Raw genomic sequence first — 17817 nt, 5'->3', positions numbered from 1 at the left:
CAAGTGTCACGTGATGGTTTGCATTTTAATGGGTAATGTAATATCTGCTATGTGAACTGTCATGTCAGTTTATAAATTTGATAAGTATCATATGAACAATCACATTATTCCACATTTTAGTGGCTATCGTGGTTATGTGACAAATCTCACATTGTAGTAAAAATGGTAGTACTACTAATGATATTGGATTCACCAAATAATAGTTGGCCCAAACCTAGAATCCAATGAACATCGATTGTGAAAGGTTTGGGCCTAAAAGATTTAAATTATTTTTGGATAGGCTTTTGGGCCCAAAAGTGTACATATACATGGAAGACTGATTGTGCCAAAATAGTTAATGTTTGAGTGCAGTACCAAAACACAAAATGAACAAAACCTAGGGACTCCATTGAAATTAACGTTGAGTTTGATTCTGATAAATTTTAAATAGATATGCTCTAGTACAATAAAAAGACCACATTTAGCCCATATTTAGGACATGGCATATGGACATGTCATTACCTTTTTTTTTTTTTTTTTTTTTGGTCACAAAATCACACAAAAGGATCGACCCCCCATCAGATGTGACTTGTGAGGTTTCCCTCTCCCCCTCTCCCTCTCCAAACCCTTATCTCTCCGACAACAACTCTCTCCCCTCCGAAGACAATCCGATGACCTCAACCGACTCTCTCTCACAGATCCAGTGCTTTTTCTCAAATCCACCAACGCCAGTGCTCTCTCTCAGATCTGGAAGGCGTCTCTCTTCCACTATTATCACTGCAACCGGCCCATTGGCCACCCCAAGGGAAAAAATTTAATTTTTTTTTTTAGAGACTACTCCCACAGGCTTAGGGGTGGCCGGCCACCCTTTTTATTTTTTGATTTTTTTATTAATCTTTTTATATTCTAATTTTAATTTTAAAATAAAAACAAAATTAAATAATAAAAAATTGCTAATGGCAAATGTGCCGTTTGCCCCCTAGGAATTAGATAAGCCAATTGTGGGAAATTTATTGCATTGTAGCATTTCCCTTTTTATTGCACGCATTTCTCAATTTTAATTGACGTGGTGGATTATGAACCTTAGATTGTTTTACACCAATGAATATCGTTGGATGCTACTAGCAGCCACGTGTAGGTGGAAACTCTGAAACTCACCGCACCGTAGAATTCACACAATGACCACCGTCGCTCTGCGCATTGCATTACCCATTCGCGAGCCTCCAGCGTCGTCGACTGATCCATGTTGGCTTATCTGACCACCGGCAGCAGCATTCGATTTCTGCGCTACTGCCGTATTTTCCTGCCACCTGTCCCCGCAACTCCTTTTTCTCTACTCACCAGGAAGAGCTCTCGTGCCCTCATGGAGACAACAAACACCACCAGCTCTTCTTTCGCTTCTTTTGCTCGTTCGGATAGAAGGTGATTCTCTCTCCATTTCCGTCTGGTTAGGTTTCCGAGACAACTCAGAAAAGGAAATTTATCTCTCTTTTTTTCCCTGCTTTTTTCTTGACAAGCAAACAGATATTTTTCGGTGTTTTTATATGTAAAAATTGAAATTCAATTTGCTAACGATGTTCTTGTTGTGTAAAATAAAAATAAAAATTGGGCAGTGGTGGTAGAGGGAAGGATATGGAGATGAGAACTGATAGAGGGAGATCAAGGGGGCGTGGTGGCGGTGGCGGCTCTAGCAAAGATAAAATCGATGCTCTTGGTAGGCTATTGTAAGCACTACTTCTTCATTCACTTCCTGTAATGTTCGGATTCTCGCTATGTTGTGCTATGTTTGTGTAACTCAAATTGAATCTACAAGGTTTCTCTCTTTTTCTGGAATGTGTAGGACGCGTATTCTGCGCCATATGGCTTCTGAGTTGAATTTGAGTATGCGGAGTGATGGGTACGTGAAGGTTCAGGATCTATTAAAGCTGAATATGAAGACTTTTGCTAATATTCCGTTAAAATCACACACTATTGATGATGTTAGGGAGGTTCGTTCTTCAATACTGTTCTCATCTTTCTCATTTTTGCTTGTCCTTTCTGTTAAGCTTTTTCCTTAACTGTTAATATGATATTGGATTGCAAACTCCTTTCACCTCCTGCACAAAATGCTAATTTCTTTCTATAAATGTTATCAAAGATTACCAGTAAGCAGCTCTGTCCGTAATGGTGAAATTGGGTGTTTAGTATTTTAGGAGCAAGACTTTAAGTGCTTTTTAAGGTTTTCTCCTTGAAAGAATTTATGCGGGATAATTATTGCAACATATGTTATCTATGTGTTTGTTTGGTCCTTAGAATCAATGTCGAAGAGTTTGAGGTTTAGGCAATTGTGGGTGCTATGAACTAATCCCAGTTGATTAAGTATGAAGTTTCTGAGTAATTGTATGGTGAATGATGGAAAAATTACTGAGGCAGGTTTCAAGAGGTTTATACTTCCTTATCATCTAGGTTTCATGAGTCTTACATAGATACTACCTAAACATGATGGTTATATGGATATATCAAGGGGTAACTTAATCGATTGGGAACCATGTTCCATGAAGTGGAGGTTATTAATTCGAATTTCCATTAGTGTCAAAAAACTTACCCAAAAAAAAAAAAAATGTTGGTTTACTTGAGACCAGTATCTAATCACCAAACATGATTCCCATTTCTGGCTACATTAGCACACTAATTTAAGATGTGACGTGCCCAGTTTATTGAGCTACAGATTTTGATGCACATGTTATACTTATAATATTTCCTGTACAGTTCGTTAGTGTTCGACATTCTGTCTTACATTTTTTTCACCTGAGTTGTTAGTAATGAATATTCTTCAAGCAATTGTATTTCTCATAAGTTTTTCAAGAGACACTTCTAAGTTAGGTAGTTCACTTTTCAGGCTGTCAGAAAGGATAATAAGCAGCGTTTCAGCCTCTTTGAAGAAAATGGGGAGCTTCTGATACGTGCAAACCAAGGCCACACAGTAACGGTGAAATATCATTCTTTGTTTCAGCCAGGATGTAATCAGTTTCTGATTCCATTTAACATTCTATGTGTCAATCAGTGTATCCAATTGAAAGTTAAACTTTACCTGGTCTTTTTAGAGTTAAATTATTTGCAGGGGCTATGCTTCCAGGCTTATACTTGCTTCTGTTCCATCAGTATGTTGGCAAACATTTTTGATAAATTTACGCCTTTGTCGTTTCTAACTGATTAAGACCCTGTATTTAAACACTTGAGGAATTTCATCAACTGAATTAGTTTGAAAGTATTGAAATCTATGGTACATATTGTTTTCTGTACAACTAGTATGTGATTTTGCAAAGTAATGCTTCACAACAAGGTTTTTGATTACTTAGATATATTAAAATATCTTTGAACAATAAATGCTTAGATCTAAACAGAAGCTTTGAAAATTCCATTTTTGGTCAAGTTAAACCTTAAATAAGAACATAAATGTTAAGATCTCAGTCCTTTCTTCCTACCAAACAAGATGAGGGGGAGATCTGTTTCTAATGCTGCTTGTTTTTCTCTTTATAATAGTACTAGCTTAAGATTGCCTTTTTTAATTCTTTTCACAATTTGTTTTTGACATACACTGTTGGCTATTGCACTCGAGTTTCAACTATCAATATATGATTTTTTGTGTAATTGGCAGACGGTTGAATCTGAAAGCTTATTGAAACCCATCCTTTCAGCTGAAGAATTTCAAGGTAAATCTATGTTTATATTCTTGAAACAAACGCTATGACTTAACTGTCTCATATCATATTCTCCCTTTTTTTTGTTTGTTTGTTTTGCTTCATTGCTATTTCTTTCCTGATGATATGCAGTGTGCGTACATGGAACCTATAGGAAAAATTTGGAAGCAATTCTGGAGTCTGGTCTGAAACGCATGAAAAGATTGCATGTTCACTTTTCATGCGGCTTGCCAACAGATGGGGAAGTGATAAGTGGTAATGTGTTAATTTTTTGATATCTAGGAATTAAGGTGCATGGCATTGTCCCCTCTAATCTCTCCCCCCCCCCCCCCCCCCTTCTCTCTCTCTCTCTCTCTCTCTCTCTCTCTTTTCAACCCAACCCCACAAATGTGGAACAATAAAGGCTTCTGGCACTTGTTAATAAGTTTTACGCTCTAAGACTTGCTTCCTCTGGCTCAGATAAACTTTTGGCACTGAGCACTGATCATCAGAGTGAAGGATAAGAACTTGATCAACTCATACATGAAGGATATTCTAATTTTAACTGTGAATATGGCCAATGTAAAAGTACTTGGACTTGAAATTTTGCATTTGTATGTTATACCACAAATTGGTCAGTGACTCAGTCAACTAGAGGTTCAAGTATTCATTAGACTTACGACGTTGCTTATATATGCTTTATCGAATTGAATTGGTGCAAGTCTTAAAAAAATACCCCAGGTGCTCATCATTTTGGCTGCCCTTTGAGGTACTGGTCTAGGTGCATTTAATCAAATTCAAGGTTGTTTTCATAACCATGATCTCATTGTGGCTGCCATGGAGCCTTAGGCATCTTTTATGACATTAATATATACTTCTTATTTTATGAATTGTCCTTGCAACAGTAGTCTGTGGGAGTCCTGCCCATGTATATAAACCCATGTTCTAACATGCTATTCCTTTGAGACCCGTTGGCTTTAACGGATTGTTCTACGGTTCTTCAACATTGTTAGGATGCTTTAATTTTGAACAGAAATTGAGAGTTTCACAATCCTCAAAATATCCGAAAAACTGACCATTCATCTGAATCCAGTAAAAACATAGTTTGGCTGACTTCTGACAGTCCACTTGATTTGTCATATTTCCAGGTATGAGACGGGATGTCAATGTTTTGATCTTCCTAGATGTCAGAAAGGCTTTGGAAGGTAAGTGTGATGAACTTTTTGTCCTTTTAAGCTCTCAAAGTGCTCTGAACCAAGATTGTTCATCATCTACCAAATACATTTGTTTTCTGGCCCATATCATTTCAAAAAATACAAAGGGCCTCTTGTTCTAATTAGTTTCTTTACAATTTCCTTTACAGAGGGAATGAAGCTGTACATTTCAGACAACAAGGTCATCTTAACTGAAGGGTTTGATGGTGTTGTGCCGGTCAAGTACTTTGAAAAGATAGAATCCTGGCCTGACAGGAAACCCATACCATTTTGAACCTTTATTGGCACAAAACAGCCTAGGATGAGTGCAGTTTTTGATTGATCATTTTTGTTGCTTATCATTTTAAATTGCTTGGGGTTATATTGATGTCATAAGAAACATACATTGTTTGGATATGTATATACTTTTAATATACAAGTAAGAATTTATTGAAAATTCAATAAATAAATTAAAAACAAATATGATCCACAAGCAATCGCCTACAAGGTGGCCAACATTGACAAGATTACATCATAAAAACCCTAAAACCCAATTAGAAAATCTCCAAAATTCAATAATATTGGGATTTGGACCATTACCATTAACCACCAAGGAGGGAGAGGGGTATGATTTGTTAGATGGGTCCAAATAAGCCCAAGCAGAGCATAAACCTACTTGAAGTCCGGTGGTGGGCTTATTCGTTTTCACACGGCTTACAGATTAAATTTTACAAACAAATCGAATTCAGGGCCGTTCATTGAAAAGAAATCAAACCAAGGGAACCTTTGCATTTTCTAGCTTAAATACAAAAATATTGAATTAAGGGAAAAATCAAATATAATATTATGTTTATTTTTTTGCGATTTTAATTTAGTTTCTGAATTTCTAATTTTGAAAATTAGGTCCTCAAAACCTACCAATTTTAAATAAGCTCTTACCAAAATGACATGAAGATGATTGAAACAATTAATCAAAAAATCTTGGTTTAATCGCCCATATCTCCTTTGCCTGGCCCATGATAATGGATGGGTTGGAGTTAGCTTAGATACTGTTCATCATCATTTTTCAAAAAAATCAACATTAAAATATTTTTATTTTTTCACTTTTTATATCACATCATTTACTTTTATTATTATTCAAATAAAAAAATCACTGCAAAACAACTTTTTTACTTTTTCATACCACTTTTTTACTTTTATTATACAAAATATTTTTACTTTTTTTTTTTTTTTACATAATTCTACATCAACTACAGTGTTTATGCCAACCTATTTACCAAACACCACCTAAAAATAGTAGTCCCATAACTTCCATCTTTAAAACATTACTTTTACAGCTTCCAATAAAAAGTTGACACCTCCAAAATACACTAGATGCTAAAACACCGGATTATCACTCTTCTCATTTCCTTCTACCCACAAACCGTAAAGCACCCCACCCCCACCTCTCCAGCCAAACGCCGGCGCCGGAATCCATAGAGCCACCTACGGAATACACCGAAGGCCATCGCCGGAATCTGTCAGTTTATGGTAGATGAGAACCGAGAGAGAGAGAGAGAGAGAGAGAGAGAGAGAGATCGGGTCTGTGATGGTTTAATGGAGAAGAGAATTTATGTGGGTTTTGATGATTGAGTTTTTCTGATTTGGGGATTTTGATTTAGGGTTTGAATTTATGTGGGTTTTGTTGATTGGGTTTTTATTGGGTTGTTGAGATGGGGTTCAATGGCCATTAGAGCTTCCAAATCTGGTTTCTTCTTTTGAAAAAAGGTCTCCTGCTAGGTGGTTCTTCTTGTTTCTTTGTGATCTTCGAAACCCGTATTTGCGCCTCCTTTCTCCTCCATACCGATAGTTCCATTTTTTCTTTTCTTTTTTCCTTCGATAGGTCGCAATTTTGGATATTGTTGAGTATCTTTCTGCGAGATCCTTTCGAGTTGCTACTCCTTCCACAGCTACAATAACATTAGAACTACCGAGAAATACTTTTAGCACAACTTCAAAGGCATTTCCTTCTCCGTTTGCGTCAGTGAACGTCTTCTTCCAGTTGGTGAAGACTTCTTTTTGTTCCCAATTCTTGCAGAATTTGTTGATGTATTGGCTGCTTTCGTTTCTATTCTATTTGTTGTGTTTGGGTGATGTGTCAAAATTTGATTGGGGGCTGTAAAAGTGGTGTTTTACAGATGGACCGGTTCACAGAAAGAAAAGATAAGTAAAACAATGAAAATCGTTATTCTCCCGACTTCTCTTGGTGGGTGCACCAGGATTCGAAAATTGCTTCACTTTCTCTGTGGGTATGTCGTTTTCCTCTCAGACCCTGTCGGTCACCTCTAATTATTGCTTCACATTTCCTGTGTTTTTAGCAATTCAACTTCGCAATTCTTTTTTCTGCTCTGAAAGTGATTTTTAGTTCTGTAATTTTGCTGTATAATCTGTCCCCTTCAAATCATGGGAAAAAAAAAAAAAAGCACACACAAAAGTTAATTCGTAAGTATATGCTAATACTTGAACATCACAAACCCAACGCGTGTATGTTTGTATCAACATGCTGCAATCTTGTTGAAATATGGTATGTTGCACTCATTTTCGATGGCTAAGAAATCATGGAGGAGATGATTGTTGGTTTTTTTTAGCTGAGACTATTAGTAAGCTTGATCTGATGCCTCATGTGAGTGTGTGTGGCTTGATTGAGTACAGTTTTTTTTTTTTTTTAATCATTTGATTTGGAACCAAAAATTGCTTCTGGGTTATTGTAGAGCAGTGGTGGGTTGTTGGCATTCTAGTGTGTCGATCCATTATTTGAAAAGGGGATGAACTTGGAGTTTTTTTTTAACCTTCTGTGAGGGGAGGGTAAAAGAAGGGTTCCTTCCCATTATAAGTTGGCAGTGATTTTCACTTTTTGCAACCTAGCAATCGATTCATATGAGAAATCGTTGTACTTGACCTTTAATGTATAATTTGTTGATTTCTTCTGTTAGGTTATTATTATAAATGAGATTATTAATATAAACATTTTTTAATAGTTTCTCCATTAATTGTGCAGTCCTGACAAAGCACAAGGTCATTTTTGCGTAAAATAAAGACCTTGTATTACAGATCTTTGGGTTTTCTTCTGGCCTGGGCAGTGATCTCTGAGACAGCAAGTGTCTCTAGAGAGGTTTCTGAGTCATGAGAATATTCAGTGGCTGGCGCCGTTTTCTCTTCTGTCTTCCTCTCATTTTCTTCCTTCCTCATTTGTTCTCTGGTGATTGATCCTCTCTCTATTTCTACTTCATTAATAGTTTTTCTTTTCAGTTTATATATTAGCCAAGGCATAAGAGTGAACCTTTTTGCTGCAAATTTCAGTTATGGAATTGCATCAGAACTCGAATGTCGAATATCCACAGAAGAAACATAGCAAGAAAGTTGATCATCTTGTGCTTGGGCCTGCTGCTGGACAAGGCTTGCCCAACCGTTTGCAATGTGAAGGTTCTTGCAGTCTCTCGTTATAATATAGTGGTTTGTAATACGCCCTAAAGAGTTGCAATTTGTTGATCTAAGAAATTAAATAACTGTGAATATGATTTTTTTTTTCTTTTACATTTTGAACTATAAATTTTGACATGTGACACCTAATTAGTTGTTCAATCATCTAGTTGGTGATAGTCCTTCTATTAAAACATGGTCTTCATACTACAGGAGTTTCTTGAGATCTTAGGAAACATGCTAATGCTTGGACTTTGATTTGGTTGGTTGCTGATTTAGCTGTGAGATTTACTCATTGGCGGTTCAGACTTACTTCAATATTAATATTCTTGTAGACAGGAAATTATGACTTATGGACACTTGCATGTCGTTCTTTTAGATTTGTCTGTTCTTTATATAGGGAAAAAGTAATGTAATGTATAGTTGGCATCTATTTCCTTGTAAATATTGTAATATTGCTGTTGCTGTAGTCAAATCATATTGTGATTTTTGCAATGATTAGAAAATGTTGCTTTCAATTCCTATATTTAGGTTATTGCTTTTGTGTTGTAGTTATTTACGTGTGTTTCATGTTTGATGTATATTGCAGGTATCAAAGCTCTCAACAAGTCAATCTTCTCCCACATATCCAGAGGCGGAGAAAATATTGCTTTTGTCACTGTTTTTGCTATTTATAATTCTTCCCCGAACATACATGTAGATGATAAATCAGACTTGGTCATTGTTGGGAATACTTCATATAGTAAGGTGGAGAGATCAATGGCCATACTGAATGTCTTCATTGACTTCATTCAGGTAATTTCTTAGTAAAGCCCTAGCAATATCATTTGACTAGCACATATTGACAACACTTCCCAGAAACTTTGCTAAATTTAGATGAAGCTATACTATTTAAATTACTCTTTAATATCCTTTAACAGGCTCGTAATAGAAGATCAAGGTTTTACAAGACTTATTTTTCTTCTTCTTCTTGTATGACTCCATAAAAGGATTGAAAAGATCTGGCTATAATATTTTTCCTATTTTCCATCTCTACCATGGATGAAATTCAGGTTTTGGATTCATGGTTACAAAAACTAGAGATTTTTTTTTTTTTTGGGGGCTTAGAGTAGTGGGTTAAAGCTTGTATGTCTTCCCCCACCCTGTGTCTCTTTTTTTCCAGATTATGGAGCAATCCTTCTAAGGCAAAAAGAATGTCTAATATCAATGGATTTTACAGGAAAGCAAATTTGGTCTATTGTGTAAAATGTTTATGTATATGTTATGTTTTCAGACGACAATGCCTCAAAGCAACATAATAATTCTTACGGACCCAGCATCTGACCTTCAAATGCGCAGAAATAGGGTCGCCTTCCATCCAATTCAAGGTGAATATTCACGAGACAGGTTGATGCTTCAAAGAATCAGGTCTTACATTGTAAGAGCACATTACATTACACTAGGTTGAACATTTCTGTTTTTGGTCAATAGCTATGCTTCTTGAGCAATATTTATTTGTTAAAAGATCCTGAACTTTCTATTGTTTCCCTTTGATCGACTGATCTATATGTTCTAAATATCAGTATCAATATTTATGAGTATTTCGTGATTCCAATGAGCAAGTTGTAACTCATAACTTTTTCCTTCTCTCATTTTCAAAAGGGCAGGGAGTGCTCTAAGTCCCTTCTATATCGTAGTCTCATTTCATTATTTATCTGGTGGGTCTGTAATTGTTTTTATCAGCAACAAGACCTCATTAAAGACTTCCTTTTAGTATATAAAACAATTTTAAAGCACAAGAAATTACTGTTTTTTTCCCATCCTGTACACGATATTGTAATTTGACATGTTCTGTCATTTTTTCCCTGTAATTCAGGCTTTTCTAGAAACAAGGCTTGAGGAGCTTTCTCATAACAAGGGGCATATCACTCATTACATCTTCACTGACTCAGATGTAGCAATGGTTAATGATCTAGGACAGATATTTCGGGATTATCCAAATTTTCATCTGGCTCTCACCTTCCGGAACAACAAAGCTCAACCTTTGAATTCAGGATTTATAGCAGTGAGGGGTACACCTGATGGGATTTTAAGGTGCATTAATTGCATTATATTTTCTTTCTTTTAGTTCTTGTATGCTCAGTTTGGTTGCAACTAAAGGAAGAAATGTATAAAGGAAGGTCAAATCTGAACCTTTTAAAACCTTATCAGTCGGTTGCATAGATCATTTTCTGCCATTCTGCTCAGACAACGATCATATTGATTATTCAAAAAAATAAAAAAAAAGTTTTGGTAAGGGTCATATTTCTGAGAAGAAAAAAGGAAGAAAATGTGGTGAGGACATAGTAGAGAGGGTTCAATGAAATTTTCTGTTGAGTGGACAAATCTCTACCCCATTAACAGTGGAGAGGGTGGATCACAAGCACCATCCTGCTGTTTTTGCACCTTGTCCACTAGTACCCCACGTGGGAGGACTACCTCTTCCATCTCACATAATGACACCTGCAACATGTGTTTCCACATCACCATTGATACCATTGGTTGCTTTCTTTCTTTTTTTGTTGCTTTCTTTTTCCTCCTATGAACAGAATTGACTGAAAGTTGTTTCCTCTTTTTCTTTTATTTCCTGTCATTCTTTTTTTGTCGTGTTCCTCACATTTTCTTGGCAACACAAAAAGGAAATTAAGATGTGAAGTTGGATGCAGGGCAAAGGTTTTTCTACAAGAAGTATTGAAAGTCTACAGTTCAAAGTACATGAGTGCTTCCAGAATGCTTGGAGATCAGTTAGCTCTTGCCTGGGTTATAAAGTCGGACCCTTCCTTTGACACAACGAAATTTACCAAACCACAAGCTTTTCTAGAAAAAATTGGAGGTGCCTCAGTACTATTTTTACCTTGTGCTATATACAATTGGACGCCACCCGAAGGTGCAGGTCAATTTCATGGCATGCCCTTAGATGTTAAGGTATGTAATGTGAACATGACTTCCTATGATCTTGATTACCAGCTGAATATAGGAGTGTGGTTTAATTTGGATCCTGCAAAAGGAGAAGGGAACAAAACTAAAAACAAAAAAAGAAGCAAAGAGATGCCGAAGCCGTTAAACATGATTTTATCTCTCATGTCTAACTTTATGTCCTGGATACAGGTTGTCCATTTCAAGGGATCAAGGAAACGCCTAATGCTAGAGTCTTGGAACTTCTTCAATTCCTCTGGTAACATGTCAGATATGCTATGCCTCATCTTAAGTAGTGGGAGAACAAAGTATGATTTTTGAATAGCTTCATATGATTTTTTATTGGGGGAAAAACCGATTTTACTCAAGTTAGGGAATGAGGTGGTGCCATCTCTGCCAACTAGCCTTTCCATCCTTGGTATTAGATTCAATTTTGCAGGCAGCAAGTGGAATTTCAAAAGATGTGGGAACTCAGAATATGGATACCAATTTCCTGCAACAAATGTTTGACTACCTTCAATTCTTCTCTTGCAATACTCTTTTTACATCTTTCCTCCAATTTTTTTGAGGGCGGCGCATTATTTTTTGGCAAGGAAGTGTGAACATGATATTGATTCAAGGTAATACCATATTTTTCTAATGATATCTTTCGCATGATTCTTTGTCAAAGTGGCTCTATTTGGAGCATGATTTAGCTTCTTAGTTTTTATCCTAAGTTGTTGCAACTTTGAAATGTGGTCTAACCAAGTAGCATTATGCACTTGAAGGCATACCTTTGGGACCATAATAAGTAATATGTGGTCGAAAAATTTGCTGATATGTGCCAAACAAGTGATTCCTAACCAAAATGTACTGCCACTCCTTTTCTGTGAAGGTGTTACTATAGAAGAGGAAAAATGGGGTAGAGCAAACAAAAGCTAGCGATTTCTATGTGATAAATACACCTCAAAGAGGGCCTCTACTGGTGAAAGTGCAGGAGTTGGGTATTTAAAAAAACAAGACAATTTTTGGTAGGATTCTCGGGTACTGATATCATGAAGTCTATGATTATTGAGGGATCCGGATCCCTCACGTGTTCTATTCAAATTTATATAATAAAATATTAATTAACTTTCAAAAACAAAATAAAAATAGAAATAGTAAAAAATTAAAATCAAATAATAAAAAAGTTAAGGTGGTCAGCCGGTCAGCCACCACTCCAGTTGAGCCTAGGGGTGGGGTCACCCTATGACGTTGGGGGTGGTTCAGCTGCCCGTGGTGTGGGCTGTTGAACGAATCCATTATAGAGACCTCGACGGAAATTTCAAGTTTTCAAAGGGACTTGAGTAGAGATTGAGACCGAATGAGTTCTAACGGCTCCTACAAAATCTGCGGATGGACAAAAACAAATTTAGACTGATTTGTGGGGCTCTCATTGAATGAAAGAACCCTCCAAAAATTGGCGTATGCCGCTATTTGCGGCGCGCACACGGTATTCTTTAGTAAAAGGCGAAAGAATAGTTCGCTTTGTGCTCACCGCGCGGCTGCGTGATTTGTATCGAGCATAAGCTCTCCTTTTTATATACGTTGTATTGTGGGGTTTCCATTGCTTCTTTCCCGTGTGGGACTTGTAATGAAAAGAGAAAGCACCTTATTACCTGGGTGAAGCCCACGAGCCAGAAACCAAGACCAAGCCCAACAACACGAAAGAGAGGGCCCATTTCATTTTCTTCCTTTTTTTGTTGGAGCCCAAAAAAACCTTGACCCCAAGAATCCCAAATGCTACTAAACTGCATGACATTCTCACATTGATGATTTGAAAATTGATAACATTAGAGTAGATTGTTGTAATTAACAATCATTAAATCGGATAGAAGATATTGTACTTATCTTTGACTTACATAATTCATAACTCTTCATGAAAAAAATTTGCAGTGAGAAAACTTAAGAAAATAATACTGGAACCATATGAACAAGAAAATAATACTTTCGTAATATATATATATATATATATAACATGCTTAACTTTCATCACATTCCCATATAATTGGAATGATATAGCAGTAATCATAAGTTATTGAATCAATTTTTATTGAAAAAAGCAAAAAAAAAATTGAAGAATTTTGTAAAGCAAAATATCAAATGTCAAGCCCGTTTAGCCACCCGCTCTATTTCCTTTATTTCTTTTATATAAAAAAATCAATAAATTTTTTTACATTATCAAATAACTTTATTTTACTTTTCTCTTATAAAAAATTCAAAACTCATTTCTTCTTTATATCACATCAATCAGTTCTTATTTTTCTTTAATTATCAAACAATTTTCTTCCGCTTTTTTCATAAAAAATTTTAAATTCTTTTCACGTTTATATTACATTAATCCATTCTTACTGGCCCCGTTTGCCAACAACGCGAAACAGCACTGTAGTTGGAACGGTACTGTTCCAGCTACAGTACCATTCTCAAATGTGCAGCAAAAAGTCCACGTAGTTTTCATTCATACTTCATACACCCCAACAAGTACCCAATGACAACCTATATATATATTTTTTTAAAAAAATGAAAAATATTAAAAAAAAAAAAAAAAAACACCTCAGCCCAAAACGGTGTCGTTTTGGGCATTAAAATTATTATTATTATTTTATTCTTTAAAAAAAAAAAAAAGGGTGGTTGGAGCCACCCCGATCTCTTTCTCCGGTGTTTTTTTTTTTTTTTTTTAAGAAAAAAAAAAATTTTAATGCCCAAAACGACACCGTTTTGGGTTGGGGTGTTTTTTTTTTATATATATATATATATATATATATATATATATATATATATATATAATTTTAGGTTGTCATTGGTAACTTGTTGGAGTGTGTGAAGTGTGAATGAAAACTGCGTAGACTTTTTGCTGCACATATGAGAATGATACTGTAGCTGGAACAGTACTGTTCTAACTACAGTACCGTTCCACGCTGTTGGCAAACTGGGCCACTATTATTCCAAAAAAAAAAGAAAAGAAAAAAAAATCGAAAATAAGAATGGTTTGTCAAACACTCCTACCAACTTTCTGGGTTATTTTGTAAAGATTCTCAAGTCAACGGGCAAAAAATATATATTTAAACAAAATGAGGGCTCCATTTTAACAAGAACAAATTGTATGGGTATGTTTTGGTAAAAATAGTAAATATGTATATATTTTCTTATTTGTGTATAAATACGAAACCCTAATTCCACAGAAAGAGTTTAGTAGTGCCTTCCCTGCTATCCTCAGAGTTCGAAAGCTTATACGCCGTCGTTCGTCCCCTCCACTCTCAGGTTTGCCCACTGAATCCTCTCAATTTCCCTGTGTATGTAGGTTACTTGCACTTTGTTTGGCTACCGAGAAAGAATGGCATAAAAGAAAGATGTAGTTTTGAATCCTGTGTTTCGTATAAGGCATAGGTGAATGTAGGTTTTTGTTTCCTAATGATTCAAACAACAAGACATCGAACAATCTTTCTTTCGCTCTGTATGCCATACGCTTCAATGAACTTACACTCCTCTTCGCTCGTTTTGATTTTTGTATCTTCCAATTCTCTCTCTTCCTAGAGCAATCGTCGCCGCTCTCTCTCTCTTTTCTCATTAGATTCTTCTTGTTCTATCCCATTGATTTATTGGGCGAGGCTACATGTACCAAGGGAAGGGTGTCATCTTCGATTCAGTACCCTTGATCTTGATTTGCCAAAGCGGCTGTAGCCAAATCAAACATCGGAGAGAAGTTTACTGGCCGGTTGTCGTGAGATCTTTCCGATCTCCGTTGACTAATCTGCTTACCGAACTTCTTATATTCTTTGTATTAATTTTGTTGTTACTTATATATATAAAAAAAGTACTAGGGTATTCATAGTTTCTGTTGACAGATCAGTGAGCATTGGATGTTACCACTTCTGCACAACAGTTGTGATTGCACGCTTTAAGTCCTTGCATGCTTGTAACCCGACACGACACGTTTATCTAAATGGGTTACACGTGTCGGTCATGTTACCCGTGTGTGTTCGGGTTAGCATAAACGGGTTTGTGGTTCAATTGACACGAACCCGACATGCCAACCCGTTTTGCCAGCCTTAGGAGTAATGTGCTAAATACATAAATAAGTTGATTCTGATGAATGAGAGATTGAGATAGAGGTGGAGTTGGTTGTTGGGCACTTTTCTTTTGGTGCAAATATCGTTATGAGTTGTGCAGTTTCAAAGTTTTATTTTTGATAATGTTTTATTTTTTTAATTTTTTATTATTATTATTTTTTAATAGATTGTAGGATAATGGTTTTGTTTTGATATAAAGGTGAAAATAAAATGTTTTGAGTTTTTTGAAGTGTTTTATGTTTGAAATTGTTTGTCAATAATTTTGAGGGGTTGACCTTGTGGTCGAGGCTTGTGATTTAGGGAGTATCACACCTTAGATCCCAAGTTTTTTGACTTGCTAAGTGCAAACTCCCCATCGAGGCCACACCCCTGGTGTAAAAAGCCAGCAATCTACCCTAATCCGTGTAGGGAAACTTCCGAGAGCGCAGTGCACGGGTTTGAGGTTTACTTGTAGGGTGGGGCCTGCCTTGTCGAGGTTCCCTTTAATAAAAAAAAAGGAAAAGAAAATCTTTACCAATCGAGGACAAATCATTTTTCCATGAGATATACAATATGTTTATCTGTAGTTTTATGCAACTTTTATTCTGTTGAAAAGATTGAAACTAGACTTATCCAAAAAGAAAAAGGTTGATGCTAATACATGTAGCTAATGTGTACTCTAAAATAGCTCTTTTGCTTAAAGTGACAAACAATACTTAGCAAATATGTTGAATTAAGTGCAGTATCAGTGACTCAAAATTAGAAAAAGAAATCATGGCTTATGCGGCAGTGAAGCCCGGTAAGGCTGGTTTGGAGGAATCTCAGGATCAGATTAACCGCATTAGGATCACCCTCACCTCAAAGAATGTCAAGAATCTCGAGAAAGGTGCTCCATTTTTTTATATCTGTCATTGTTCTGATCAGATTGGAATTATCTATTTGTGCATTCAAATAATTATTATTATTTTTTTAACTTTTAATGTTATTCAATATATGCTGAGGTTTATGGCTGTGACAGTGTGTGGTGATCTTGTTCGTGGTGCCAAGGACAAGAGTTTGAGAGTGAAGGGACCAGTGAGGATACCCACTAAAGTTCTTAAAATCACTACTAGAAAGTCTCCCTGTGGCGAAGGTCTTGCTCAAAAATCAAACTCTATTCTTTCTCATAAATGTTTTCTTGGTTCATTTGACTAAGTCTCTGGATTGTTTTATCTAGTTTTATTGATTTTACGCATGAAAACGTATCCCAATGCACTACCTTTTATCTTTTTCCCTTTTCTTTTGGGTTTTTGTCTTGAAATCTTCATTTCATTGCCAGGAACCAACACATGGGACAGGTTTGAACTCCGAGTGCATAAGCGAGTGATTGACCTTCACAGCTCCCCCGAAGTGGTTAAGCAGATTACTTCCATCACCATTGAACCCGGTGTTGAGGTTGAGGTTACAATAGCAGATTGAGGCTTAATACTGCGGATAATAATTATTCCTTTCCATCATTTTTGCAGTTAGCCATGTTAAAAATGATACGCTTATCTTTTCCTAGAGGTGTTCCTACTGAAAACATTGTTGCATAATAGACTTGAGAAAGATTTGTCTTTTAATCAATTTTCCTATTGAAGGCTATGCAATGAGTCTTATTATTGGCAAAGACGCCCATGGTGCGTGTCATATTATTGGTAATAACAGGGAGTTTAGATTAATAGCAGGTTGAGGTTTATTATTGAAAGCTATGCATGTCATATTATTTGTTTATTTCATATTGGTGATTAATCGGAAGTTGGGGGGCCAAGTTCACTTGCTTTCTGAGAGACCTAAACTACTGTAGAAACATAGAAAGTAGTCAATTTCTTTGCATCAGCACAGGTTGTCTCCCTCAGAAGGAGGATGGAAGATGAGGGAGGACCAATGATTTGGCCAAGGAAGAGAAAATCAGAGATACTTAGGGTGGGAAATGAGATCAGTGTCCTTTTATAATTCTGAGGGTGATCATGAAAGGGAATCTGGTGGAATCAAGGAATTGCCTGCTTGTTTCCAGTTTCTTCTTTTATCTTCATCATCGTCTCTTTCTTTTTTCTGGTGAAAAGTGGAAGAAGTATTGGAGGAAAAAAAAGAAAGTGGTGGCAAGTGTGGAAACCAGGAGAGTGGCATGGTGGAAGTGGTATATATTTGGGCCATTTGGCAATAGCAAGTGTTGACGTCTATGGTCCAAAAAAAATTTTAGTGACATATCACACATTTATCAATTTTTTGTGGTGCGTTGGATCCAAGGCAAATAATCCAATATGAATGTTTAGAAAAAATTATAGCATTTAGTAAATTAATTTAATAAGAAAATACATATATATGCATAAAAATTTATCAAATTTAAATGCATATGGTTTTATGGTGCTAACATACCAATAGTAGTAGTGTTATATAATTAATATACTTACGAAGTGCATACTATTTATGTAAATAATATATTATAATGTATAGTGCATAAGTATAATGTACAACATATATTAATAATATATATGTAAATGTACT

General features: G+C 36.0%; 3 protein-coding genes and 2 non-coding genes across 6 annotated transcripts; 4 read left to right on the top strand and 1 right to left on the bottom strand.

Annotated features, from left to right (window-relative positions):
• The first annotated feature begins 1156 nt into the window (after positions 1-1156).
• On the top strand, positions 1157-5286 carry EMB1067 (RNA 2'-phosphotransferase, Tpt1 / KptA family). The gene is made up of 8 exons (XM_059601334.2): positions 1157-1401; positions 1593-1703; positions 1820-1967; positions 2858-2947; positions 3617-3671; positions 3792-3914; positions 4787-4843; positions 5002-5286. Exons 1-8 carry the CDS (start codon positions 1223-1225, stop codon positions 5124-5126), a joined length of 888 nt encoding a protein of 295 aa, XP_059457317.1. The 5' UTR covers positions 1157-1222; the 3' UTR covers positions 5127-5286.
• Positions 5287-6149: 863 nt separating this feature from the next.
• On the top strand, positions 6150-12239 carry LOC132188568 (polyphosphatidylinositol phosphatase). 2 transcript variants are annotated; one of them, XM_088517951.1, is made up of 10 exons: positions 6150-6919; positions 7009-7119; positions 7869-8069; positions 8171-8293; positions 8880-9085; positions 9564-9707; positions 10146-10363; positions 10975-11233; positions 11417-11844; positions 12099-12239. In XM_088517951.1, exons 3-9 carry the CDS (start codon positions 7994-7996, stop codon positions 11543-11545), a joined length of 1155 nt encoding a protein of 384 aa, XP_088374077.1. In that variant the 5' UTR covers positions 6150-6919; positions 7009-7119; positions 7869-7993; the 3' UTR covers positions 11546-11844; positions 12099-12239. The 2 variants fall into 2 exon arrangements, with proteins under 2 accessions (XP_088374077.1, XP_088374076.1); XM_088517950.1 differs by having other exon boundaries at positions 6150-7119.
• A 391-nt stretch (positions 12240-12630) lies between these two features.
• LOC132188924 (U5 spliceosomal RNA) lies at positions 12631-12749 on the bottom strand. Its single transcript, XR_009440982.2, has one exon. It is a non-coding gene; the product is annotated as a U5 spliceosomal RNA (small nuclear RNA).
• Positions 12750-14411: 1662 nt separating this feature from the next.
• Positions 14412-16914, top strand: LOC132187027 (small ribosomal subunit protein uS10z/uS10x). Its single transcript, XM_059601179.2, has 4 exons — positions 14412-14503; positions 16035-16177; positions 16310-16423; positions 16610-16914. Exons 2-4 carry the CDS (start codon positions 16066-16068, stop codon positions 16747-16749), a joined length of 366 nt encoding a protein of 121 aa, XP_059457162.1. The 5' UTR covers positions 14412-14503; positions 16035-16065; the 3' UTR covers positions 16750-16914.
• LOC132188898 (small nucleolar RNA snoR109) lies at positions 14915-15017 on the top strand. The gene has a single exon (XR_009440958.2). It is a non-coding gene; the product is annotated as a small nucleolar RNA snoR109 (small nucleolar RNA).
• Positions 16915-17817: the final 903 nt, after the last annotated feature.

This window comes from Corylus avellana, chromosome 6, assembly GCF_965113065.1.
Source record: "Corylus avellana chromosome 6, dhCorAvel1.hap1.2, whole genome shotgun sequence".
NCBI lineage: Eukaryota > Viridiplantae > Streptophyta > Magnoliopsida > Fagales > Betulaceae > Corylus > Corylus avellana.
Note: the sequence above shows the minus strand (reverse complement) of the source record. Positions and strands in the feature narration are given on the sequence as shown.

Excerpts from the sequence above, each read along its gene's own strand:
- EMB1067 (XM_059601334.2), top strand. The coding sequence starts at position 1,223 with ATGTTGGCTTATCTGACCACCGGCAGCAGCATTCGATTTCTGCGCTAC. Across the intron at positions 1,704-1,819 it reads GATGCTCTTGGTAGGCTATT|GACGCGTATTCTGCGCCATA; the intron begins GTAAGCACTACT and ends TGGAATGTGTAG. Across the intron at positions 2,948-3,616 it reads ACCAAGGCCACACAGTAACG|ACGGTTGAATCTGAAAGCTT; the intron begins GTGAAATATCAT and ends TGTAATTGGCAG.
- LOC132188568 (XM_088517951.1), top strand. The coding sequence starts at position 7,994 with ATGAGAATATTCAGTGGCTGGCGCCGTTTTCTCTTCTGTCTTCCTCTC. Across the intron at positions 9,086-9,563 it reads TCTTCATTGACTTCATTCAG|ACGACAATGCCTCAAAGCAA; the intron begins GTAATTTCTTAG and ends TTATGTTTTCAG. Across the intron at positions 9,708-10,145 it reads AAAGAATCAGGTCTTACATT|GCTTTTCTAGAAACAAGGCT; the intron begins GTAAGAGCACAT and ends CCTGTAATTCAG.
- LOC132187027 (XM_059601179.2), top strand. The coding sequence starts at position 16,066 with ATGGCTTATGCGGCAGTGAAGCCCGGTAAGGCTGGTTTGGAGGAATCT. Across the intron at positions 16,178-16,309 it reads TGTCAAGAATCTCGAGAAAG|TGTGTGGTGATCTTGTTCGT; the intron begins GTGCTCCATTTT and ends TGGCTGTGACAG. Across the intron at positions 16,424-16,609 it reads AAAGTCTCCCTGTGGCGAAG|GAACCAACACATGGGACAGG; the intron begins GTCTTGCTCAAA and ends TTTCATTGCCAG.